This window comes from Amblyomma mixtum, chromosome 5 (genome assembly GCF_055824585.1).
Source record: "Amblyomma mixtum isolate Tamu chromosome 5, ASM5582458v1, whole genome shotgun sequence".
Classification (NCBI taxonomy): domain Eukaryota; kingdom Metazoa; phylum Arthropoda; class Arachnida; order Ixodida; family Ixodidae; genus Amblyomma; species Amblyomma mixtum.
The window spans coordinates 56,263,257-56,290,656 of NC_143016.1; the positions used below are offsets into that span (position 1 = coordinate 56,263,257).

At 46.4% G+C, this 27,400-nt stretch overlaps 1 protein-coding gene across 1 annotated transcript in view; it reads right to left on the minus strand.

Annotated features, from left to right (window-relative positions):
• Positions 1 to 3,339: 3,339 nt before the first annotated feature.
• The window catches only part of U2af50 (U2 small nuclear riboprotein auxiliary factor 50), a 40,316-nt gene continuing 16,255 nt past the window's right edge, over positions 3,340 to 27,400 (minus strand). The window contains exons 7-11 of the mRNA XM_089544568.1: positions 16,417 to 16,496; positions 12,156 to 12,278; positions 9,898 to 9,987; positions 9,568 to 9,798; positions 3,340 to 4,146 (exon numbers count right to left, since the gene is read on the minus strand). Coding sequence (XP_089400694.1) covers positions 4,015 to 4,146; positions 9,568 to 9,798; positions 9,898 to 9,987; positions 12,156 to 12,278; positions 16,417 to 16,496 — 656 coding nt within the window. The 3' untranslated portion in view covers positions 3,340 to 4,014. The remainder of the gene's footprint in view (positions 4,147 to 9,567; positions 9,799 to 9,897; positions 9,988 to 12,155; positions 12,279 to 16,416; positions 16,497 to 27,400) is intronic.

The window sequence follows — 27,400 nt, forward strand, 5'->3', positions numbered from 1 at the left end:
TCTGGATCAGGGTGCTGTCGTCCACATCTAATTTGTGAGCGATGCGGGTCACGTTACGTTGTTGGAAGGCTTTAGTGTTCTCTGGTTCCAAGAGGCAACATAGAAGTTTCCACTTGTCTTTCAGTCCCAGATTTCCCTCCATGCGGTTGCACATCTGGCCCCACTGTTGACGGGTTAAGTGTGCTGCATATGTCTCGATCTTTTTTACTAAGGCCGCTATCCTTAGTTTTAGAGGTCTATTGTGTTTGTTCTTGAGCCACCTTTTTTGCATACTGGAGTGTGCTTCCCACATGTGAAGAAGTCTGCTGTCCACGATGTCCGTTTCCTGATGGCTGGGGACTTGGGATGTGGCACTTTCGACGTCCTTCGTGAGCGTATTCACCCATGTTGAAAGATGTTCTATCTCAGCAGGGGATTCCTTCCGGAGATTCCTGAATTTATCCCAATCTGTGAATGTAAGTTGTCGTTTTACAGAGGGGGTGATTGACTTCAGTACGAAGGTTGTTTCAATGATGTAGTGGTCGCTGCCTATAGGGAGATCTGCGTGTTGACCCACTGACATTCTGCGATGTTTTTGGTGATTGTGAGATCTGGGGTGGTGTTTAGCTGCACGCTGTTTCCTATGCGCGTGTGCTGTTGTGTATCGTTAACGAGGGTTAGGCCCTCATTTTGCATTAATGTCCAGAGTTGTGATCTCTTTCTACAGTTATGCTTGTAGCCCCAGCTTATGTGTCTCGCGTTAAAATCTCCTAGGATTAGTAGCGGGTTTTTCGCGCTGATCTTTAACGCTTTTCTAATGACTGCGAGAAGGGGGGCTCCGCTGCTTTTTGGGGCGCTGTACGTGTTCAGGATGAATAAGCTAGAGCTTCTAGTTTTTGGAAGGAGCTCTATCAAGTGGCAGTCTATATTTTCTTGTTCGATTGGGCGATCTGTAGCGGTGTAGGCTCTATGGACAAGGGTGGCTATCCGCGGGGTGGTGGATGTGTTTGGTTGGTGAGGGGTAGTTGAGGAGTTTTGCAGGGGTTTGCGTCTCCAGCAACGCGATTACCGCTGGGATCTCCGCGTCGGAGAGTGATTGTATGTAGAGCTGCAGGTTGCTGCGTTTAGAGCGGTAACCTCTGCAGTTCCACTGCCACACTCTAAGTTCCTTGCGTGTTGCTTCCATCATGAACTAGCTTAGCGGGGGCGATTGGGTTGAATGTGGGTTGGGTGGAGGAGAGTTTGTCTAGGCTGCTTTGATGGTGAGCAATGATAGCATCTTGTGCACTCATCTTTTGCTCGAGCGCTGCCAGGCGGCTGTTGACTGTTGCTGCCCAAGTTTTTGTTTCCTTGGACATGTTTTCTATCTTTTGTTCGAGGATATTAATAGCCCTAAAGATTGTCCCGAGCAGCCTTGACGACAAAGCAGTAACTCGATTGGCGTACTATCGTTTGTTCACTCGATCGTTGGCTCATTTGACGCCTGCCGCCTCCCTTTGCCTCTGCCGCCTTGTGCCCGGGTTAAAAACAGCAAAAAAAAAAAAAAATCGCTCACCGCACGTGTACAGCTTGTGAAAAGGACAATAACGATACTGTGAGCAATATTACAAAATTGGCCTTTTGAGTTGTAACAGCGTTTTTTCCAATATAGCATTGTCAGCGGTGTAGTGCAGCTGAGACGAGCTAAATGGCAGGCTGGTTAACTAGTATTGAACTTTTAAATGATTACTGTTAGGCTCCTTATTGCGCACCTCGTAACCCACGGTAATATAAATATCAGCTTTTGGAATTTCAACAACGTAGTTCTCGTTGCCGCTGCAGCGCATGGAATTTTGGGGCAGCACATGGCCGAAGTGAAACCACGTGGCCAGTCGGGAGCTGCATAAGAACCACATGGCATCCACACCGCTGTGTGACGCGCGCTCGTAGGCGTGGTTAGCGCTCTTCCTGGCAGAGCAGTTTCCCTTTCAGCATTGTTCCACCCCAAAATTCCGTGCGCTGCAGTGGTGACCAGAAAAGCATTTCCGAAATTTGATAACTCGTTAGTCTACGGCTCTCACGAGGAGCAAAACTCATGGCGTAAAGACTGTTTCACATGCAAGAGACCAAGCGAACAGAGCAACGCAGCACGGCAAAAGGCTTCAGACTTGAAACGATGTCGCTCTCGCTGCTCGAAACAGGTTTTTGCACCGTGGAGGCAGAAATAATGAGTGTTTACGCTTGCACGCGTAACGGGCACCAATGTACAGCACTGCCATAAAAACCAGGCAGCAACTTTAGATGCCTTCAGGCTTCCATGCTCCTTGACACAGCGAGTCATCCATTCTGAGACTTCATTCTTGGCAGCACCAAGATAGTGCAGCCGAAGGTGACCTCTGAGCATCATGGCATAACCTCTGCAGTGCGCTTTTCCTCGTAGAGTCCTTTCAGACATACCCAGTACACGCATGCGCGAAAACCTCTTTGGACGGTCTTCAACAGACGCAGAAAGCTCGTGTTACCACTGTAGTACCGCCGGGTGCACACAAATCTATACTTCCAAGAAAAGTTTTCTTCGCAACGCTGCCGAAGCTAGGGAGCCAAAACATGCCCTTTAGTCTCACACAGCGGAACACAGCCCTGAATGAAGCAAGCAGTCCCCTCTTATAACATAGTGCACTGGTAACAGTCGTTATTTAAGGTGCACTTCTGTCATAAATGCACATTTTCAGCATCAGACTGTCAGGGCAAGAACTCCTTGCAGTTACACAAATCTTCTGTAGATAGTACCAGCCACACCATTGCTCGAGCTAATCATGTAGCAAGCAACGTCAGGTGGCCGTCCTGTGGCTGAACTACTGGCGGAGTGACATGGATGCTCCGTCCCTGTAGCTTCCTATTTGCTGCCAAAAAAAATGTCGCAAAGCAGAGCGCATTATGGTGAAGGCAGCAACAAACCCTTTTCCAGCCAGCTTTCCCATTACTGCATAACAGTGCTTCCTAACAGGTCAAAACTTGTCAGCGTGTGTAATACTATAACAATAATAAAAAAAGGAGAGATGGAGACGTTATGCCGGTTTTGCACCTCAAGTTTTTTACCATTGCTAAAGGTACACAGAGGTGCATGGCAAATCACCACAGGTAGCAATTCATGTTCTCCCAACAAAGCTATTATGACGCTGGAAAAGTAGTAGCTTAAACTCTCTTTGTATTACAATAGCATTGGCATGGCTCTTTAACAAAGCAAGAAGTGTGGAGTGTTGGTTCATCATGTCAGAAACCTCTTGTCAGAGCTAGTTGAAACTATGACTGACAGGTATTCACTTTGCACAACAATTGCAGCAACGTCTGCAATAGTTTTCTAACAAAGGGACTGCAAAACAGACTTCAAAGCTTTATTTCATGGTTGCAGAGGACACAGCTACTCAGGTATGAAATATTTCAGCACACGATTTCGAAACCGAGTGAAATGGGAGAGGGCTTGGGTCAACAGAGGGCTAACTAAGAGTTAAGTGAAGATTTTTGTGTGATGATCATTACAATTAAGCTTTCTTTTTCCTTCGGTAGGGGAAAAACAAGACGCAAAGCTGATGTAATGTATAATGCAAGCATACCAACAGCAGCATACCATGGTTGCTCAAAACACACACTAACACAACTAATGAGGCACAGAACTATGAAAGAGAAAGGGGGAAAAAAATCACGCCTCTTTCTGCCCATGCCTGTGCATTTGGAGATTGGTATCCAAACTGTTACAAGCACAGGACCAATTGTGCTGTGGATACCAAGAATACATCCAGGCTGGGGGAATAAAAAAAAAAAGAGGGAATAGCGCAACCGGGTCAGACAAATTTACACAGAGGCCAGATTAATATCTGCACAATTGTAGAAAGGCCTGCAATTCCATTTTTCCCGGTGCATACTCATGAATAGGAGCTAGAGGGTGCGGCACTCCCAAGACACGTGCCCTGGAGGGCGCAGCTGAAACAAAGTGCGGCCATAGATGGAGAGGGGGACATGGCTGAGAGATCAAGCTGCAGCTGCCAGGTGGCCCGCTCAAAACTCTCGGCGATGGTACTTGTCTGGATCAAAGTAGGATGTCACAACCACACGGTTGCTGAACTTGCGTCCTGTCAAGCTCTGCTGTGCCTTCTGGCAGTCGATGACAGAGTTGAACTCGACATAGGCCTGGAAGCGTACACAAACAAAAGAATGTGTCACACAGCAGAAAAAAAAGCCATTCAACCACAGACTCGCACTAGAGAAAAAGGAAGTGTGTGTGCGTGCATGTGGGGGGGGGGTTATTAAAGGGATGAGACACCAAATATTTGGTAGGCGTGCTCTTTCAAATGCTCCGTACTGCCCCAGGACGTGTGACAGATGCTCGCTATTCATATATGCACAGTAAATAATTTATCATTGCATTAATTATACTGAGCAACTAATTGTTGGTCATGTGGGCCTCAAAAGTAGTGACATACGAGGTCTGTTAGAAAAGTATCCGACTTTATTTTTTTTTTGCGAACACCTGATGGATATGAAACAAGCGCGCTTGCACCAGCCGACGTTGAACCTTCGTGCGCATGTACGAATATTTTCCGGCCTGCCGATAGCTTCAGTCGCTGAGACGCAGCGTTTGAGTGAGGCAGTGCGCAGTGCTCTCGTCGGTTTTTTATTATAAGGAAAATGGCGGAGCGACAGGAGCAGCGCTACTGCAACAAATTTTGCCAGAAACGGGATGAAAACCGAGTGGGAACTGTTCGGAATATTCAGAGCCGCTTTCGGTGAAGATGCTATGAGCAGCATACAAATTAAACAGTGGTACAATTGGTTTAAAGATGGCCGCACATCGGCGGAGAGCGAGCCACGCTCCGGTCGGCCATCAACATGTCGAAATGACCAGGTCATTGCCGAAGTGAACGCTGTGGTGATGCGGGACCGTCGTGTGACTATCCGAGAAACTGTGGAAGAGGTGGACATCAGCAATTTTCAAGCACATTCCATTATCCCCGAAGATTTGGTCATGGAGAGAGTTGCGGCGAAATTCGTGCCGAAGCTGCTCACGGTGGAGCAAAAGCAGCTGCGTGTTGAAGTCTCGCAGGACATGCTATATTCCACAAACAGTGATCCCTAATTCATAAACACCATAATCACTGGTGACGAGTCTTGAGTGTACGGGCACGACCCGGAAACCAAATCCCAGCCGTCACAATGGAAGCATTTCATGTCACCGAGACAAAATAAGGCCCGCCAAGTGCGCATCAATGTCAAAGTGATGCTGACAGCTTTCTTTGACTCCCTCTGGGTGGCACACCACGAGTACGCACCCTACAGAGTGAAACAATGACCAAAGAGTACTATAGGTGCATCCTCCGTCGCCTACGTGGTGCTGTGCGGCGCAAGAGACCGGAGTTGAGGTCAACAGGAAATTGGCGCATCCATCACGACAATGCTCCTGCACATTCCTCACACTTGATTCAGACTTTTTTGGCGAAAAACCAGACTACTGTAGTTCAACAGACTCCTTAATCTCGTGATATGGCCCCCTGCGACTTCTGGCTGTTTCCCAAAGTCAAGAGGATATTGAAAGGAGCGCGATTTCAGACAAGAGAGGACATTATGGCTGCAACGACAGCTGAGCTAAACTCTATTCCGAAAGAGGCCTTTTCGGAATACTTTCAACAATGGCAGCACCACTGGGAGAAGTGTGTGGAGTCCCAAGGAGACTACTTTGAAGGTGATTAGGTTTCCAACGCTCCAGTTATGCCAGTTTTTTTTCTTCGGCCAAAGGTCGGATACTTTTCTAACAGACCTCGTACAGACTGCTGCATCATCTGCTCTCGTACACATGAGTACACATGCTGTGAACACCAGGGCCTTTTGAAATGATGGCAAACTTGGCCGGTAATGCGATATGCTGAGAAAAGCCAAGCGATCAAGGGATGACACTAAGTTCTGAAACCAAGCAGCTCACATGGGACAGTCTCAGTCAACATACAGACTATGACAACACGGTTTCGGCATTGCATTTAGCTTTGCCACACTACACTGACACCAATGCTCGGTGGACGTCAGTCAATCCCCTGGCCACATTACAACAACGCGATGCCTCGCTGTCCGCACCAACCAACACCAATCTGTTTTCACTTCGCTCCGCCCGCGCTGCGAGACTGCTCAGGGTCCTGTGGCTGCTGATTGCTGCTTGTTTAGCTGCTGCTTGATCTGCTGCTTGTTTAGCAGTCAGTGTATCCGCTAAATGAATGCTTCAAGGTAATTGTACAAGATCCGGAATTTACCGCACAAGTATGTAACTCCCCCAGGAATGTGCCCATGGCGACAACTGCACCTTAGCACTATATTTTGTTTACGCCTCCGCAAGTGTATACAGGCAGCAAATGCGTGCTTGTTCGGCGTAAAATGTAAGCTATGTTCTACTTACGATGAAGAATCTCGTTCTCTTTTGCATCGGTAGTACAGTTAAATGTTTACACAGTGCGATAACTCTGCACGGATCACCGATGAATGCGAGTGCCAGCCAAACTGTTGCCACCGTGTAGGTCCAGAATTTCTCACTCATTGTAACTGCTTTTTCCAATGCGCCCAATGCTTGATTTTACACTGCTTCATTTCGAGTATGTTCGGTGCCCATTTGCAATAATTAAAATGGCCTAATTTGCTGTCGACAAGCGATGCCGAGTACTGCTGCCAGGCGCCTGTAGCTTTGTTCGGCAGACTGTGTCACGCAGTTTAGCAGTGGCGCTTCTCAATCAAAGTATGTTAGTCCTAGGATATATGTGGGTTCCTTCAGGTCACTCTTGTCAAAACTATGGTCGATGACCAATTGTATTCACTAAAACTTCTATCCACGGACTCGCTAGGCCTGCTCGCACCAGTGTTGAAGAGTGAGCACATGAAACGTAGTGTAGTGTGCCAACTGTGACAGGTTCCGCTACCGCCATGCGCCGACACTACGCTGCACCTGACGACGACGAAGTTATGCGCCGACACTACGCTGCGCCTGGCGACGACGAAGTGGCCCCGCTCTCTTGGTGCTGGCTACGCCCGCCTACGCTGCCAGATCCTGCACGGCGGTTCGGTCTCTTGAGGACGCCTAATAAACGCACCCCTACAGTAGTAATAATGAAACGGATAAGGTACAGACAAAAGCAACTAGTTAGGTCGTTGCCTCATCAACGTATTGTGCTCAGTCGCCTATGCTGGTGCCTCACCGACTGCACATATCGTATATTGCCGATTATAGGTAGACATTTTTTCGAAAAATGACCTTGCATAGATGGCGGTGAACTTATAATCTAAGTGGACCTGTACTCGTCGATTATTAAAGCACTTATGCGCAGTGTTAAAAGAAGTTTCGACCTAGCCGCAGCTAATATCACGTCCTGTACATGCATAATTAAGCAATAGTTATCACACACGGTGCAAAATCTAGTCGGCTTAAAAAAAAATCTCTGCCTCTCCCGTAACCGAGAGTAGAGTAAGCATGAAATGTTTACGGGCCTAATGTCATCTCGGTGGACACCCGAACCGCACCGTACAGGAAGGGAGGAACGCCACAACCCGTTCAGCGCGATGCCTTGCCCTTTGAACGCAGCGCTTCTCCCCCGGGCCCCTGTGCGCCTGCGCGGCTTTGCTTCGATGCGCGAAGCCCCTAAGAGATCACGTGTGACAACGAAGTGTATCGTGGCATTTATGTGCTTTTTGCACGCGTTATGAGAAATCGGAAATTATAATTCCGTGCATTATCAAACGCACAGCGACTGATATCTTGATAAACATTGAGAAGGCACTGGCAGCAGTTATTTTTTGTGACTCCTTTGGAGACCAACCGGCGCTTGCATGCCGGTCGCGTAGGAGGGCTTACAGAGTCTCGTTAAATCTCGTTAAGTCTCGTACGGTGCCCGGATGTTCTCGTTTCAGAGCCCGGATGACTGGAATTCAGTGCCCGGATGAGTGGATTTCAGTGCCCGGATGAGTGGATTTCAGTGCCCGGATGAGTGGATTTCAGTGCCCGGATGAGTGGATTTCAGTGCCCGGATGAGTGGATTTCAGTGCCCGGATGAGTGGATTTCAGTGCCCGGATGATGGCTCTCGGTCTCGGCGTGACGTCACCACACTGCCGACAACGGGGGCTAAAAGCATTTCATGCTTAACAGGGATTCGAATAGGAATGGGCAGCTCAGAAGTAATACATACGCAAAGCCAGCAGTCATAGAAAAATAGAGACAACAGGCGATAAAAAGAGCATCGCCGTGTGCAGGCCAGCTGACTAGCGACAAACAGAACAGCCAACGGTTCAGTAATTTTGGATTCCAGTGCCAAAGGTTACCAGAAATACACGGCGACGCGGCCGCACCAATATCTCCAATCCTGTCTTGAGCACACACACAGGCATTCTGGTTGTGTGGCGCAGCAGGGAGCGTAAAATATTTGAGTAAAAGTTTTTTTTTTCTTTTATAAACCCGGACAGTAAATCCGGGGTGTGAAAATTACACTGGTAGATATGATAAACCATGTGACCAGTCACATGCACATCAAAGCATTTTCACAAGTTTTTGCATGCCTTTTTCCAATTCTGCATTTCACTTCACCGAGGTGCCAGTCACTAGCAGTGGTGTGTGTGGTTTGTGTCTCTGCCCCACGGACGCCAAGATGCCACTGCAACCTTGGCAACTACACAGCGTGGCCTTCAAGCGACAAGCAATCCTCTATGCCGAGACTGAAAACAATGTTGCAGCAGAGTGGAAGTTTGATGTATCAGAAAAGAGTGTGAGTTGGTCTTCTGAAAAACTTATTGGCGATCTAGGGCCGCAGGGTGAGAGCAGTGTCGACCTTATTTGAAGTCAATGCTCTTTTTTTGCCTAGAGGGTGGGGGGTTCATGAGCTGGGGAGGAGACTTATAATCGGCAATATATGATACTTGCTGGTTAGCCCACCAACCATCGCCCACACAGTGCATGGCCGATGCCGCATGTTGGCATTGATAGTAGGTCACGTTACTGCGCTGTGATGTCACCAATATTCACCGATATCGTTCCAAGCAACTGATACAGTCACCAACTATTGCGCTAGCGATGAGTCTCTATCGTAAGAATGAACACTCAGTGACTATTTGGAGCTGAATTAAAATACATATTTAAGTGTTCGTTTACTCCACTGTGGCTGACCTAACATACAGAGGAACCCCATAACAAGCTTTTTATAGCCTCAATATTTCGTGCCTCAACCCCTTTAAACATGCTTTTTGCAGCTCTGGGGACTCTGGTGGACGTCAGTGTGAAGAGGGCCAGAACAATTTTTTTTTATCAGCAGGTTTTTGAACTTTACATAACCTTTCCCAACAATATCCCACAAAATATGCTTTGAAATTTTTACTCCTAATTTCTGGCTCTACCAACTGACCTTCTTTCATGGTGTGCGATTATTACCCTGTTAAAAATGGCTTTGGGTACAGTTTGTGGGTTGGTACGCTTCCTACAATAACGAAACAGCTAAAAAGTCGGCATTCATCTTGACATATTCTGATAGAATGCGAAACCCACGTTCAGAGACTGGACAGACATCACACACACACACACAAAAAAATGTCACCTTTCCACATCCGGGCACGTCGACACCTTCTATAGGCCGTGGAATCTCAATACTCTTGACGACACCGTACTTGTTGCACTCTTCGTGGATGTCCTCAAGGATGTCCTCGTACTCCTCCTCATCCTTGAGCTCCTCTGGGCACACAAGGTTCATGAGACAGAGCACTTCGGTCGGAGGGCCTGCGCCGCCCTGCAGCTGCAGACCAGGAACCTGAATCTGCACGGGGGCTTGCTGCACAAAAAAAGTGACAGAGGGATGCGAACAGTCAAGTGAAAGTTTTTGTGGCAGGAGAATGGGCTTCAAAAACATGAACACCGAGCTTCAACTCACGTTCATTTGACTGTTCTTCGCACCAACACTAGCTCTTTGTACAATTAGTTTCTTGTCGCCAAGCTGCATTCCATTGAGTCCCATGATAGCCTGCAATGCAAAGGAACAAAACGTACTTCAGTACAGGACCAACGAGCTGCAAAAATCCAGCGTGATTATGCAGCATTTTCCCAACGCTTGCATCAATATCCACGTATAACCAAATAAAAAGCGTACAGCTATGTTTTTCGTCACCTAAAGCTCCACACTTCCTGAATTATTAGTGCCTGTGTTGTAAACTTTTCAACCACAGGCAATACGTGACAGCTATAACATGTCCAAAAAACTTCAGAGCCATGGTTACTGTAACAGCAAGAAAGGCATAAGGCATTTAAAGGTCACACATCAAAACCATGCAGCCTCAACTTTCACTCCTGCCTGTGCTTCCTTTGGTGTTCGATATGCACAGACATATTTAGATTCACCAATGCACACGCAAGTGTCTGCAATCTTGCGCTCCTTAAAGTTTGTTGCACTTTTCAAAGCATGTAAAAAGCTAAGGGTAAGGCAATCCTTTGGGGAACCCTATCCTTTTGTTTCCTTTAACTTTCCCACAGCTAGTGTTTAAGGGGAGATGCGGATCTAGAAATATTTAAAAAAAAAGCGAAAATTTTTATTTTTCAAAAGAGCATTTTTGGGTTTAGAGTATCTACCTACAAAGTATCTTGACCTCCAACTACTAAAAAATGATATATTTCATGCCTCCGAAGCGCCGATTTCGGATCAAAATGCGGCAGAACTTTGCGCCCATCATTCCCCACAGAGCAGCCATCTTGGTCTTTTTCGAAAGGAGACGCTCTTCCCTACATCCTGAAATCCTCTTGCAACGTCCGCATGAGGCCTCTACAATGACCTATGGAATGCTGGTGCATGCACTTCAAATGCGCTTTTCTCAACTTCCTTGTTTTTGCCAACATGACTAGCTTTATGGAAGTTTTCGTTATGTTTTATGGCGCAATTTCAACTAATCTTACACCACAGAATTCAGAAAGAGCTAAGATATAGAGCTATGCTATTTTTTTATGGCTGAGCCAAACATATCAAATTTTGTGAGCAATAATGTCACCTAATTATGTTTTGGAATTGTAATGCTTCGACACAACTAACTATTTTTATGGGATGATGTACAGCCCCCGTTAACAAGTATACAGCCCAAGGGGTTTGCTCCTAAGATGTTTAGTGTGGCTCCCTAGCATATCAAGCAGTCCAAACCTTGGGAGGATGGAGGACGAAAAGCCATTCCTCTTTCGAGATTAAAGTCACTGAGTATGCATAACGAGGCATGTCGCAAGCCTCACAAGCAAACCCCTCAGGCTGCATACTTTCACGGGTAGTGTACTGCAATAACAATATAGATAGCATAAGCAAGTCCTTGGCTAGAGCTCCATTTCAATCGGAACCAAGAAAATCTTAAGGGAAAGCGTCTGTTCCTTTATTTTTTCAGGCACACTGGAGTGCATGAGTTGAGGGGGAGAGGAGGACGCTCACTTTTAATAACCGACATCTTTAGTGTTAGTAAAGCTAGCTCAAAAATTTTGCCAGTGGGGTGACAAGTGATGGAATACCTATCGCATGTGCACTTTTCTTGCCTTGGTAAACATAGTTTCATAGTTCCTATAAAAGTTGGTCTCCTGCTTGCCTTGCGTGACTTGTCAACCGTGCACCAGTTCGATTCCAGTAACAAGCAAAAGGCCTCTCTAAGCTCTGGCTCACAAAACATTATAACAGGCTATCTTATGCAAATTTAGTGAACATTTACACTGCTCTTGAAGTATGCACATTTGCTCTACAAGGCTTTCCAAGTTATATTTTTCTCATATTAAGCAGCTTTCCTATCTCCACTCCAGCATGGACCCAAATATGTAAAATGTAACGATATGAGTCAATGCAATCATGTACTATCAGCATCAATTGAAACGCGAACGAGCCAATTGAAACGCGAACAGCACAAGTCGCAGATATTATACTAGGGAGGCAAAATACATGATCAGTTGATTTTCCCATCGAAGCCGAAAAGACCGCTCTTCTGAAATGTTAATAGCCCACGCCTGTATTTCACCTCCAGTCTCCAATATGCTTGAATTTTTGTGCTCGCGTTCCAGGTGTTTTGTTCGCATTTCATTTGACGCTGATAGTACATGCATTCTCCATCAAACTTCAGACATGCTATCAACAGAGGCATCATGCACAGAGAGAAGAAACAGCAAAGGCGTACACACCTGGTCTGTTGTGGAAACCTCAACATACTCGCAAAACGCGTAACCCTTGGAGAGTCCAGTAGCGCTGTCTTTCACAAGATTGAATGCACGCAGCTGTCCGAATGACATCAAGAGCTCCCTCACCTATGGGAAGGCAAAGGTGGCCAGCGAACGTGTGAGAAACAAAATGCACGCACTGCGAAGTGCTGAGTAATGTTTCGCAAACAATGCACACTGCCGCACCAAGATCAGGGCAAGAAAGCACTGCTTCACTCCTAAAACCTGTTGCCACTTCTAAACAATATAGCGATTGTGTTTCTCACAACACAGAGGCCACCAAAGGCAGGCGATTTTGGCCCCAAGTCTGGCTAGCACATAAAAACCTACACTAAAGCCCAGAACACAAAAGGCCCACCTCTTAAAAGTGCACTAAAGAGAGTTCTGAAAAAAATCTGTTTTCATTTTTTCCCGTTTCGTGAATAAATAACTTATGTAGCACACAACACAGCCACAAATTAAGCCCATGGAAACAAAAATACATGTAGAATATTTGCTTTTGCGAGACTCAACCTCTGGTGAAAAAATACCGCAAAGGGAACACAAAGGACGATGCAGACAAGCTTTGTCCTGTTTGCCCGTCATGTTCCCTTTGTGCTATTTTTTCATCGCGAACGTACACCAACTCACTAAGTTCCGGTATTGCTCTTCACTTTGCGATGGTCAATGAAAATACTATAATCCGTGAAGACACGCAAAATAATTTTTGTCACTCTTTTTGGACATGACGCAAGTTATAGTTTGATAATGTCACTACAAATTGTGGTTGAGAGAACACAGCATTAAATAACAAGGCCCAAGCGAGCAAACATGTTTTCCCCTAGTCTGCTGCTACGTGAGGGATCCGCCCGACCATCTGTCAGCAAGCTACACATATTCAAAGATCACTCTGCATATTACTCCGCAAATGGAAGAGCGGCAAGACGCCATGCAACCGGCTGAACAGCACCTCACGCATGCTTTTCGCCATGGCAACCATGTCGGCTAACTCCTCCCACAAATCTGTGACGAGTTAAAGAAAAGCCGGGATGTTTAATGTAATTTAATAGTGAAATCGGCCACACAAGATAACGATTCGAAGTTCCTTAGAATGCTTGGAGCATGTAGATCGAGTTTCCACGATAAAAAGACACTCAAAATCCCCTTTAGTGCACGTTTAAGCACATGGATAATGGCAACAGACACAAAAAATAATTTACTCCTATGCTGTTTCCATACGAGAATTGCACAAGCTGGCCTCCAGTCAAACTTACTGGAATTATATCAGTATAACACAGAGCAGCTCCTCTATGTTCGCTGATGGACAACCTATCCTGGTTAGAGACTGAAGGCAGTGCTTTCTTGACCAGCAACCAGTTACCATGTCAGGGCCAAAGAGCAGCCACACAGAGCAAATACTGCCGGGTGCGTGCTGTGCAACTAAGGGCATTGCGAACTAAGGGCTGAAGCGAGGCTAGCTACTTGGTACTATTCTCCACGCTGCCCACAGCAATGAAAAGCAAGAATACAAAATAAACACTTCCAAGAAAAACGCTACATCCCTAAAAGGTCCCGCTAACGCCCATTCATCTGTCATGCGACTCCTTTTCTTAGCACTGGTAAACATTGAAGCCTCAAAGATCATCTGCATTTCATTGAGCGGCAAACTGAACAGCCAACCACCACAATGAAGCAGGGCTTTAATTGAAACAGCTTCACTTCTCATTTCCATCTGTTTCTAGAGGCTGACGATCATCCTTAGCCTCCTTTCTTCAGGAAAATGAAACATATTCCCTTATGAAAAGGCTAAACGGAAAGAGAACAAAAAATAAAAGAGAGAAAAGCGAAACATTTCTCCACAGAATTCCAGTGCTCATTCATGCTCAGCTATTAAATTCATTAACAGAGTGAAAGGTAGGACAGGAATGGAGGAAAAGAAGGCGGGGCAGAAAAAAAAAAGCACAGAGACCAATGCGCATAAAATTATAAGTGCATAAGTAGAGAAGTGAAGAGACTGGTGTTCTCAACATCCCTGACATAGCATTACAAATGCAGATTTCAGCTGTATTTCCAGCATGCGGTTTTCAAGAAATATGTCAAAAGTGGAGGAAGGGGGTGCAAATGAACATGGGAAAGCCATAGAAAGCAAAAAGAACAAGGCCATAAACAAAAAAAAAAACCTGCCCCGCTTCAAGCCACCACCTGGCATCCTGGTTTATGATACTACTCTAAATGTTGCTCCCCAATACCCTTCACAGCTAGAAAGCAATACAAAGTGCTTAGCTATGGCTTCACAGTCAGCCATATTTACAAAAAGTACATGCAAAACAAAATTTGATCTCATTTACGCTTGTTACAAGAGCAGTGCAGTTATTTCAGATATTGGGGACACAAGACAGAGTGCTAATAATGCGGCAATGTGCCATTCAGGCTACTCGACACACATACACGTCCCCTGCCCTCTGAATGTTTCCAGCCCCGGAAAACAGCAATGAACAGTGAATATGAAGCTAGACACTGCGCACACAACAAGGTACTACAGCCAATCAGTGCGAAACACCCTCTATTTTCACAAAACTAGAGTTTGCATGGCAAGTGCTCTCCCCCTAAGCCACAGATGTTGTAGCACTTAATTTTCTAGGCGCCTAAATTCCTCTTCAGGCTGCAAGTGATTTGGATCAGCTCCGACAAAGGAGCCCCCATCATAGCCAATCTAAACCACAGGGCCCTGGTGCAAACAGAGGGCAGGTTCGGTGCAGTTCAGAGAAAACTGTGCGACAATCCCCTACAAGGCGGCAGAGTCCCAACATCCGCTGTCTGGCAAACTCTGACAGCAGCGCTGCTCGAGAGCATTGCCACCGACGATGCCACCACCGTCGCCTTTTTTCTCCTGCAAGAGGCCGTCCCCGACGAGAGCATAGCTTAAACTTGCCTCACAATTAGTGGCGGGGGGGAGAGCAAGTTGTGTGCGATTCTCGAGATTTGGTTTAGCAACTACGAAGGGGTAATCACCCTCCCAACCTTTGCTACGAATCCAAAAAAGAATGGGGAAGGAAAAAAAGAGAAAAAAAGAAGGAGGTGAATGAGTACAGAGTTTCTCCAACCATGACTATACTAGCACTGCTTGCTTGGCCACACACAAGGTGCTTGGCCACACACACACAACGCAAACATGCACTGCAAAATGAGAAATGCTCACACATCAAAGACAACAGGACTTAGAAGCTGCACTTCTTGAAAGTTCACAGCTTCACAGGCTTTAATCAACTGACAAATCCCCAAATGTTCAGCGAAACACCCGATCAACGAAATGGCGTTTGGACACTTATCAGTGCATCTCTAGTCATCACTGTGAGCACAAGATGAGCACCGCCCAACATGCAAGGCACATTCTATACCGAGTTTTGTAGCACATACCACCCATGTGTTTACCCTGTCCACAGGCCTCGCATGTTCTAGTGGGCCAGTGGGTTTCACAAAACCCTGCTACACCAATGACAAAATAGACATGCACCAGAATTAAACAGTAGCCTTAAACAAGCTGGCCTGAAGTGAGTACGCAGTCAAGTACGCACAGTGATGGCTAATCCACCCAACCTACTACCTAAACAGTAGCCTTAAACAAGCTGGCCTGAAGTGAGTACGCAGTCAAGTACGCACAGTGATGGCTAATCCACCCAACCTACTACCAATACTGACCACACCTGGGGCAGCCAAGGCCCCGGCACAACAACAAAAAGGCCATGTGCTCAAGATGGAGCGTTTCATACTTACATATTCATGTTCCCAAGGGAAATTTGGTAACCTAAGAATGGCAAATGAGCTCACAACCACCCACAATATGAAGACCTTGGTATAAACATCAATCAATACAATACACAATAAAAGAAAAGGCAAATACAGGGAGAGAAGCTATAACTGCAGATTCAGGAATAAAAACATGTGAACAGTGTAACAGGTTGGAGGGAACAAAGCTGGGAAAGAACTCTGGCCAGCACAAATTCTGTGCACACTGAATGACAAAACATCCCGAGATTTCGCAATGAGCAAGTTTATTAGTCTTGCTGAGGTTGGTAGTAAACTACACGCATATACACAAATCCATGCCAACAAGTTGGCAACAAGTTGGTACACCACAAAGTTAATGCCCAGCTTTGAAAGGGGAGTAGAAAACTGCAACACACAAATATGCACACATACACACGAAGAGGGTGAAAAGAAAAAACAAAACTGATGGCCACCATACCTGGTCTTCATTTAGATAGTTCGGCAATCCCCCAATGAATATTTTATGAGGAGAGTCCTGCACTACCGTTGAAATAACACCTGAAAGAGAACCCAAATCCAGTTGTCTCCCGCCCTCACCCACCACAGAGCTCCTGGGGAAGAATGAAAGGGCGAAAGGCACAGGGGGAGAAAGGGGAGGAAAGGGGAAAGAAACCGAAAGAAAACAATGCGGCGGCCACGAGCGACACTCTGCCTAGACGGACGACATCTTGCTGGGACCAGCTAAACCTAACAGCGATACAAAGCAAGCCAATATGGCTGGTCACACAGCCCTCCGCCAGCAACAGTGACCGGCCAGCATTAATTAAAAGAAAGCAAAGCCAAAAACAAAATGCAAAATACTGCGCCAGTTCTTTAACAACAGATGGCCGGTTTAAAATAGGACTGCAAGAGCACTTCTCATGCCAATGGCTCTCCATGCGAACTGACTGTTCTGGCATCGCTATCACGACCTTCGCAGTCGCTGTAGCAAGAGTACGCACAAGAGAGACCTCGAGCACCACTCGAAACTTGCCAGAAGCTTAGATGTTTTATGGTATATAAGGTGTACACAATGCCATGGCTGCAAGTAAAATGTGGTGGGAAAAATAAAAAGATATCCAAGTGAGAGGGAGAGAAAAAGAATGCGTCTGCCCAGAGACTCCACTGATGCGGGGCTCGGACACCTGAAGGCTTCTAATGCCCCTTTTTTACCTAAAACTGCGCAGGAAAAAAAGGAGAAAAGAAAAATTCCAATTTTAAAATGGATAAAGGCAAATTGTGACATAAACTGCACGCTCAGCAAACATTACAAAAAAAAAATCTAGGCAAATTTACCGCGACTGTGATAACTTTGTCAACACTGGCTTATCAAGTGGCGCTTGGACTAACTCTACGCTAAAGAAAATGAAAGCTACCGTAAAAACCGGAATATAGGTCAAACTTAAAAAAAAAAAAAAACATGGCAAAAAGTCGACCCCAGCCTTACATACCGGTCATTGGCGGAAAAACAACGGAAGTCTTGCAACAATGGGCGGCTGCAGTCAACAGCCTCCATCACCATCAGCAGCAGCGCGGTATGGCGACGTTGTGGCACCGCCAATTTACATTTCTGTTGTCACAAAGTTATATTGGTTTGTGGCTGGGTGTTGCCGGCGTGGAAATCTCTCCCGCAGAGATGGTGCGCAAGTCTTTCCGAAAATGCAGCATAAGCAATGCGCTAGACGGCACAGAGGATGATGCTCTATGGGACGTGGGCAGCGAGAAGCAATCGTCATCTGACTCGAGCTCGGACGACTCTGATGACTCGGAGTAACGCTTGCGCACTTCGTGCCCTTCTCTGTACTGTACACCAGGCCAATTCTTTAACAGTACCATGCGACCATTGCCTCTCGTGTTTGTCAGCACCTCATCACGGAGCAGTGAAAGAAGCGAGAGTAAGTGCATGTGTACTGTGGGGACGCCTTTGTCCCCTGCGTTCGCTTTCCCTCAACGCACTAGTTCCCTGTATTTAGCGCCCCCGAAACGCACTCTTCTCAGTTTGGTTACTTTAACTAACAGGGGAGGGCGCTCGCGTCGCAGCGACACCAGCGCCGCGCTCGCGGGGAGCGACGGGCTCTCTTCTCTTTGGGACCAGGAAGCACGCGGACGTTTCCGCGCGCCGCTCCGCTCTTCGCCGCGGGCGTCTCGTGGTTGGAACTTGCTCCCGCCACCCCGTCCCGTCGGGACTCGGAGCTTCCCTTTGGCCTACCGTGGGCGAACGTTCGCTCATAACCGTGCTGGTGAGTCGGACATCCTCGATTCCTCAGTGTATTTTGTTGCTAGCTGGCGTTATTGTTGTTATAGCAATAAATGCCTTGTTTGTGTCAGCCAGTGTGTCGTTCCTTTGTTCCCGCAGAGCAAGGCCCGCCGTGGTCGGCGAGCGCTCGGTAGCGCACGTGACCACGGGGCGGGGTCCGCGCGGTTTTGAACTGTGTCAGCCGCGGTTAAGCGGGGAGAACACGTTTATCTCCCCCAATTTTAAACCCCACATCTGGCAGCCCAACGTGGGGCCTGCTCTTGGAACATTGGACGCCGGTCTGTTCGGTTCGAGGAACGCTCTTTGTCCGGACTTGACAAGTGGTAGGCCTAGTGTGAATTTTGATCGCTAGGACCTGCAGCATGCTTTCTTGAGTGCGAGGTGTATTGCGCTGCAGCATGTTTGAACTTTTCGACATGCTCAGCATGTTTTTTTGTCAAGTTTTTCTTTTCTGGAGTACCTTCAGCCCGAGAACCACTTGGTCCGCATCGAGGGAGCGCGAGGCCTAGCGCCCGCGGAGTTGCCGAGCCCGAAGCGAGTGAGTACGGAAGCCGCGTGGGTGGTCCGAGTTTTCTGTATATATTTTCTTGCTGCCTCTTTTTCGACTCTGGGAGTCGCGGTGTGGGGACGCACTCGTTCATCCCCTGTGGTTCGGTTTCCCGCAGTGCATTCCAAGTGTAGTTAGCTCACCCGAAACACACTCTTCTCAATTTGGTTACTTTAACTAACAGGGGAGGACGCTTAAAGCCCCTAAAGAAACTAAAAGTAGCGACATCTCCTCCCTCCTCCTCCTATTCCGGCGCTCCTTCTCTCGGCTTCTCCCGGGCGCCGACGGTGGCGGCACCTAGGTCGGGAGCAGCTAGCAGACGCTCCCAACCGTCGCCTTTTGGCGCCCGGCAGACCGCGCGCCCGAATAAACTTTGTGTTGCGTTTTCTGCGTTGGCTTCGGTCAAAATGACATCATGAAATGAGAGATTGAATATCAGTTACTGTAATAACTGCCCAGACCAACGTTGCATTGCTTTATAGAATCTTTTTGTTCTTCGATCGCTTTGACTGCGGAGCACACGTTGGAAGTGGCGCGCGCGAGCGAGTTCGCGGCACTTGAGTGACTATCATCGCTCGACGAGTGGCTTTCTCGTCGCTAGCGCTTTGGCGCGCAGAAGACCGCGCGTCCGCATTATTTTTGTTGCATTTTCTGCCTCCGATTCGGCCGCATTGAGATTGTGGCGTGGGAGATACATGGCACGAAAAAAAATATAGAGCGTGGCCTTTCGTAACTGAAAAAAGAATACACAAGTGTTAACACGTCACCACTCCGCATTAAAGGCCATGAGGAGCTTTTCCAATGTCGAACTTTGGAAATGGTCTGGATCATTGCGCGCGCCCATGCGCTAGTGATTCATTTGACACCACCTATCCACGTTACATAGCTCCACGCAGCGTGATTTTCGCAGGAATACGCGGCAGCGATGACGGCCTAAACCCAAAATGTCTGAAACTATGTTTTACAGAGGTCCTTGCTTGCATTCTCAAGTATTATCCACGCAGGTATCGAGTATTCAAGCGACAGGTGCGTTAATGTGCCTAGGCACAGTAACGCCCGATTTCGGCTTAGAGCCCTGCTTGAAAAATACATTCAGCAATGCGTGCAACATGAAAGCTAGACCTTAATCGCAAGCAGCATGAGCAGCAGGAGCTTCAAGAGCAAGTACCACACCTTTGGTGTCGAGTTCGTGAGCGAAGGAGTGCAACTCTAACAAAACAAGTACGTCTAGCGCTGCGTTCAACATGAAAGCTAAACCTGCACCGCGAGCAGCATGAGCAGCGTAGGCTCAAACAGCGAGCACCGCCCCTTTAGTATCGAGTTCGTGAGGCCAGCAGTCCAGCTGCAGCAACACAAATACGGCAAGCAATGCGCGCAACATCAAGCCTAGACCTGCATAGCGAGCAACGTAAACGGCGGGGCTCAAACAACATGCGAACGAGCGTGCGAACCAGCGTGCGAACGAGCCCGACTGCAGCCAAGCCGACACGCCGCGCAATGCGAGCAACAGCACGGCTTTCGTACCCGCTAGCGAACGAGTCTGTTTAAAATCATGCCAAACGGCATTTAGTGCGAAGAAAGACTGCAGCCGCTGGCGTTTCACACCAAATCATCCGAAAAAACACTACTGACAACTGAAAAACGAGCACAGAAAACGAAGCGCGACTCCCAGCCCCGGCAATGGCGCCGGCGTCTGCAGCGGAGCCAAAAAGCGCGCGCTATCACGTGACTACGGCGCCTCGGCCAATGGGAGGCTCGATTCTCCTGCGGCGCGCCAGGAGAGGAGGAGAGTCGGAAAGTTCAAAGCTTTTCGCTACTTTTGTTTCATTGAGGGGCTTTAAGGACGCTCGCGTCGCAGCGACACCAGCGCCACGGATAGCGTTTTTCTGCGCGCTGCGCGCTCGCGGGGAGCGACGGGCCCTCTTCTCCCTGGGACCGGGATAGCGCGCGGACGTTTCGCTCGCGGCTCCGCTCTTCGTCGACGGGCGTCTCGTGGTCGGAACTTGCTCCCGCCACCCCATCCAGTCCGACCTCGGAGCTTATTATCCCTTTGCCCTAGCGTGGGCGAACGTTCGCTCTTAACCGTGCTGGTGAGTCGGACGTCCTCGATTCCTCAGTGTATTTTGTTGCTAGCTGGCGTTATTGTTGTTATAGCAATAAATGGCTCGTTTGTGTCAGCCAGTGTGTCGTTCCTTTGTTCCCGCAGAGCAAGGCCCGCCGTGGTTGGCGAGCGCTCGCGACCACGAGGTGGGGTCCGCGCGGTTTTGAACGGTCAGCCGCGGTTAAACGGGGAGAACGGATTTATCCCCCCCCCATTTATAAACCCCACAGTACACATGTGCGTATCTCGCTTGTTTTGCCGCTCAGCGCCATTAATAAGGCGCTGACAAGCACGCGGGTCGATGGTCGTGCGATAGTGTTAAGGGGGGACACTACCCTAAAGAGTGAACTTCTAACCGCTAACTCATTTCATTGAAACTTGCGAATATCACTTCTGTGACCACCTCTTCCAAATTTTATTATTCAGCTGGGGGCTTGTCTTGAACATTGTAGTGCTTAAAATAAAATGGGACGATTTGCAATCACGTGAATCTATTTTTCTCATCTTTTTCTTCAGTCAACTGTCAGCTTAGAAAAACTATCATTTCAATATTACTTGATAATATTGGTATTGTAGCAGGTTTTCTGGAGCGAAATTTTATGAGGAACACAACTGTGTGCTCAGTTTGTCTATTTTTTCCCTTTCTTCACACTAAAAAAATTAGCTCATTTCATTGAAACTTGCGAATGTCACTTCTGTGACCACCTCTTCCAAATTTTATTATTCAGCTGGGGGCTTGTCTTGAACATTGTAGTGCTTAAAATAAAATGGGACGATTTGCAATCACGTGAATCTATTTTTCTCATCTTTTTCTTCAGTCAACTGTCAGCTTAGAAAAACTATCATTTCAATATTACTTGATAATATTGGTATTGTAGCAGGTTTTCTGGAGCGAAATTTTATGAGGAACACAACTGTGTGCTCAGTTTGTCTATTTTTTCCCTTTCTTCACACTAAAAAATGAGTTTATAAAAATTGATGCAAAATGAAAATCCATTGTCATTCTTTATGTGGTATCATTCTTTCAAAATATAGGAGAACTAAGCAAAATAATTCCACAGTTGTGTGCTCTGGACATTTCCAATGCCACATAACACAGAAAATTGGAAAAATTCACTTATATTTTAAACAATAGTTTTCCTAAGCAAGCATAGTCATCCTTGGCACAAAGGTTGCATAACATGCTTCATACTTATTCTAGAATAATTACATTTGGCAGAGGTGGTCCCAGCAATAATTTAAACTAGCCCCCCAAGTTTCAATGATATCGAGCAAGTGGTTCAAAAGTTCACTGTTTAGGGTATGTCCCCCCTTAAGAATTGGCTGGGTGTACATACGAGCGGCATCTAAAATGAAAATAAATACTGTCACTATTATGCAACCGGTCAAGTCGCATTTGTTTCAAGGTAAGGGTGTCTTTCGGTACTTTTGCCATTGAAAAAGATTTTTTTCATTTTTAGAATTGGCTAGTTGGGGGGTCGACCTATACTCCGGTCCGACCTATATTCCGCTCTTTACGGTATGTCCTAAGCTGATTCAGCACCTTACTATAACTCAGAGCATCTTATAACTACAATGAGATGCCATGACTAACAATTTCACAGCAATCTGCATTAACAGCCTACTACACTGAGATAATCGCGGCTCCATTTCAGATGTAGGATAATTAAAAACACTGATTCTGAAGTGCTGACTTGTGGCACTGAGGCTTGCATAAACAACTCACATTACTGACACACTGCTACCTGATTACACACCGACAGCATGCACAATCCTAACACTGACACAATTCAATATGAAAATGTGCAATAAAGCTTTCATGGAGCAACACATCGACAAAATCCGGTTACCAACACTATTTCCGAGGCATTCAACACACTGTGAATGCCTGCAGCTTATGTTAAACATGCAATTAAAGCAGTAAACATGCTGAGGAAAAGAAGAAAGGGCAGAGAAGACCTCACTGCTTTGTTCCTGGACCACCCAAATCAAGATAGAATTTTTTAGTAATTAACAATACACAAAAAAAAAAAATCCTGGTTCATGAAAGAATGGACGCGACTGCCATATTCCAAGGAATCTGACCACCTTACTGCATTAAGACACTATACTTTCCATGCTGTTATGCTGATATGTAAGAAAAAAAAAACGTTATGTACCCACAAACATGACATATGCCAAGGTCCCTTCAGTAATGTGAATAGAATACTTCATGTTGCTGCAGCTGACTCGCTATGGCCAACAGTATTACAGCATCCTACTTCATTGCCAAATCGACCACCCTTACACATTTTTAACATTTGCTTCTTATTCTTGCACAGTGCCACCACATTTTTCCCACCCATTACACCAACCTTCCTGCACTGCTACTCTTTCTCACTGGAAAACTGTTTCTATGTCTGATTTAGTCAAAAGTGTGCGATGGGGAGGCACAGCTTTCTGATAGCGAAACCATATGCAGTGCTGCATAGCTCGCCATTCATATTGTCTCAGGATAGTAACACAGTTCCTTGGAAAAACTGATTTCTTTTCGAAAGGATTAGGCACCACTCTCTCAGCTATATACCGTATTTACTCGCATAATGATCGCACTTTAAAAAAAAAAAAAATTGACGCAAATTTAGGGGTGCGATTATTACGCAGGGTAAATTTTTTACAAAAAATTTTTGAGCACCGAAAACGCAAACAAGTCACAGGCAGACAACCCTTATTACACGGGCGCGCTACCCGCGAAACGCAGTTATCGCGAACCGATCTCGGCTTACGTCGTTACGTACGGCGAAAAGCGCAAGAGCTGGCCCACTTCAAGAACGTACTTTCTTCGCATTAAATCACGTTCCAAGAGCAACGCATCAAAATAGGCAGTGTGTATAGCACTGCGCGACAGCGCTTTTATGCGGCCTTCGATCTCGTCCGATAGCGCGGCAACAGCGTACAACAGCAACGTCCCGTGGTGCTCAAGCTACGAATTTTACCGCCGTTACGCTGAAAAATGTGCGGTCCCTGCCGCATCGCTCATGTAGTACTTAGGTGACACGTTCGCAACGCTTGGAGCACTGGATTCCGCGCGCTTACCGCAATGGTGCTGCCCGCGAGAGCGGCGGACGACGGCGCTCTGTCGTTAGGCCTAACTTGTTTCGTATCGAAGCCACACTGGACGGCGCTTTTGAACTGACCAACGCTATAATGAATGTTCTACTTATGGCGCTGCCTTACTCACAACCTCATTGTTTAATATTAAAAGAAATATACGGTCGATTTCAGCGACGCCTTCGCAGCGGAGCTGGCATGCATGCAGATTGGGTCACTCGCGCTGCAACAGCGGCAGCTGCTACGCGGCTGCGAACGTAAAACTAGCTTGTATCGCAGTTATTACTCCTACCAGCAACTCGGTACAGGCCCGCAATCCTCAAGGAGGATTCACTTTTGACCTTCCCGTATCCCACGGCTTATTATTTACGAGAACAATGAAGCTTAGCCGGATCACCGCGTCACTTCGTTGCACCGCAACCCAGAACGGTGGCGAGACTTGCGACAACGGCGAACCGCGATTCGAGATAACCGCAGTAAAGTTTGGTAACCGCGGTTAAGCATAACCGCACTTAGACTGCCCGTGTGACCGTAGGTGAACCAACAGGCGGCTGCTGCTGCAATGCTGACAGAGCAAGATGGTAATCTGCACGTGCCATCTGTCAGACAGATAAGCAAGTATGATCATCGTCGGCTAGACTCGACATCGTTGACAAATTTCCGCGGCAAGTTCGGGGTGCGATCATTATGCGAGTAAATACGGTAGCTCATCCTTGTTCACAGCTCCACAGATGCTGCATCCATGTGTCCGTTTTCCTTGCCTCCCCAGGTATCTTGCTAATGCTCGTGCACTAAAACTGTAGAGAAGGTGGCAGCCTTAAAGGAAATTATTTTACTTCTAAAAAGCCACGTAAAGAAAAAGGCTGCAATGTTCGAAGACATTGGGACTGGCACAATACAGCAAACCTGAAACCAACTTCGCTTCATTTTTGTATTTATATTAGCTTAAAGGACATCACAGCTGTGCTCCCCTCTTCGTTGCTGCCTCAAGACCAGCGGTATCATTTCAGTTTATGACAAAGGATGGGAAAAACAATAATGGAATGAAAATACTACAGAATCGTTATATCATACTGGCCCAGAATACTTTCCCCACAGTTATACACATTTATTTTACTACATACCCACCAAAGTGCCAATCATCAGAGTCATAATTAACAATTCCCACTTCTCTGCAGTAATGCTCATCATTCTCTACTGCATGCATGCACCCGATGGGGCATAAATAATAATGAGTTTGCCTTCCCTTCCTTCAATGTCGAAGCTACAGCAAACAAAAGTGACATGCCTGCATAGCCAAAACAGCCACCGAGCTGTAAGATCATATCTAGCACACAAGTGAAGTTTCCAATTTGTGTTGGTTTCCCTCGCTTCCTCGTCAACTGTTCTGAGCAGCATTTTCTCAAATTTCTTTGGAAGACTTAACCATCGACAATGCCACAGGAAACTCATTAACTCTTTCGTTACCACGCCACTGTGCTTCGATCACCGGTGATAGAAAAATTCGAAGCGCTACGGCAGCGCGACCGCGGCCGCTACGGACTTGCTGAGTCATTCGGTTTGTTGTTCACACATTGAACTTAGACTTCCTGTTTAGTTTATATTTTTGCCAAGAGCGTCAATTTTTGAGACGCGCTTGAAGTTGGGGGTGCGGCGTCGGGAGCTCTGAACAAGCTGTCATCATCGGGAATGGTGCTCGCTCGAAAAAACCCCGTTCCACTCAATTCTGCTGCGTTTGCACCACATATTTTTGATGTACCGATTAGCACGGACCCTGACGACGATGCTGTATCGTCAGGTATTGTTTCAAAGCTCAAACTGGGCAACGAGAGCCCAGAACGCTCGCCTGTGCGTTCAGATTCCTCGTTCCGGTCTGTTTGTGCGAACCGAAGCTCCTCATTATAGCCTTTACGGCGATGTCTTTACGGTGATGTGGCGCCATGTAAGTTGTTCTTCGGAGACTACAGTTTCGGTTTCTGCGTAGAGTGCAATTTTCCCACGGCGCGCAAATTTTTGAAACGCCCTTGAAGCGGACGGCGCACGCTCGGAAAAACCTTGCTGCGCGCAATTCTACTGCGTTGACTGCAATTATTATCTATGCTACGAGTAGGAGAGTCTCTGGTGACGATGTTGCATTGTCGGATTTTGATTCAAACGCTGTAACTGCGCAAACCGATCCCGGAACGTTGGCCTGATAGTTTCGCTTTCTTTTTCCTGTCCGCTTGTGCGGGCGCATCTGGTTTGTTGTTCTGACGGTTAGTTCCATTTTCGGCCTAGTTCGTAATTTCCCCGCCGGTCGAGCATTTTTGAAGTGCCCTTGGAGCATAGGCTTATAGCGACATAATACGCGGTGAGGATGGCGTCGCGTCGAGGTCGGGCGCTTCGCGCGCTCGGAAGAGTCCCGCTGCACGTGATTCTTCAGCCTCTGCAGCTGATTTTCAAGATCCTCCAAGCAGCAGTGACTCGAACGAAGATGTTGTAATGTCGGATTTCGATTCTGCAGCTACATCGCAGCTATACTTATCGCATACTATATATCGCAATATCGCACCTATACTTTGCTGTGTTTTATATTTTTTTCCAATTTTTGATGTAAATTAAATAAGTTTTGATCTGTATTTTTTAAACCACGCTTACCAAGCTTTTGTTTGGTGCATAACATTACACTTCCAATTTTTTTTTGTTGGACTGTAAAAATCATATCAAGGGCACTCTCAAACGAGCCTTTTCAAGAGGCATAAAGAAAAAAAATTCTAGCTCGAAAACTATTCAAGTCATAATTTTAAAACTTTAATGCCATGTTTTAGAAAGAATTTGAATTGTTTTGTAATTTCTAGAATTTTTTTAGTACAAGTGTTTGGAAAGTTATTGTCATATAAACACAAAACTAGTTCTTTTTTATTTTTTGTTGTGTTTACTGATTTTTTTTTTCACAGCATTTCAAGCAGAATATGTGTTCAAATAAATTTCATTATAAAGCGCATTCTATCTCTATTATTGTTATGCATTTTATATAATTTTATATATCACACTTTTTCTAAAAAAAATTTTTGTCTGAGACATGAAAAATGGTCCCGTGGTAACGAAAGAGTTAATGAGCAAACCAAGAGCTAGGAAAATGCATGCACAGAGTTGGTGTTAGTTAATCTGGCACTGGAAGCTGTCTTCTTTGCTTCAACAGGTGCCCATGATTTTATGAGGTGGCAAAATATATTTACAACTACAGTAAGTTGTAACTATAAACTATGGTAGAACAATTATACAAGAGACAATTTTTCATAGTTTATGTATGTAAGCCTAGCTCCAGTGAGTGACAACAGAAAGCTGCGTTCCAAGCCCGCCACAGGAACAGAACTTTTTGAGATGCTCATCCCCCAACAAAGATCAATAACATTTTGAAAGCCCATTTACTAACGCTACCATTACGA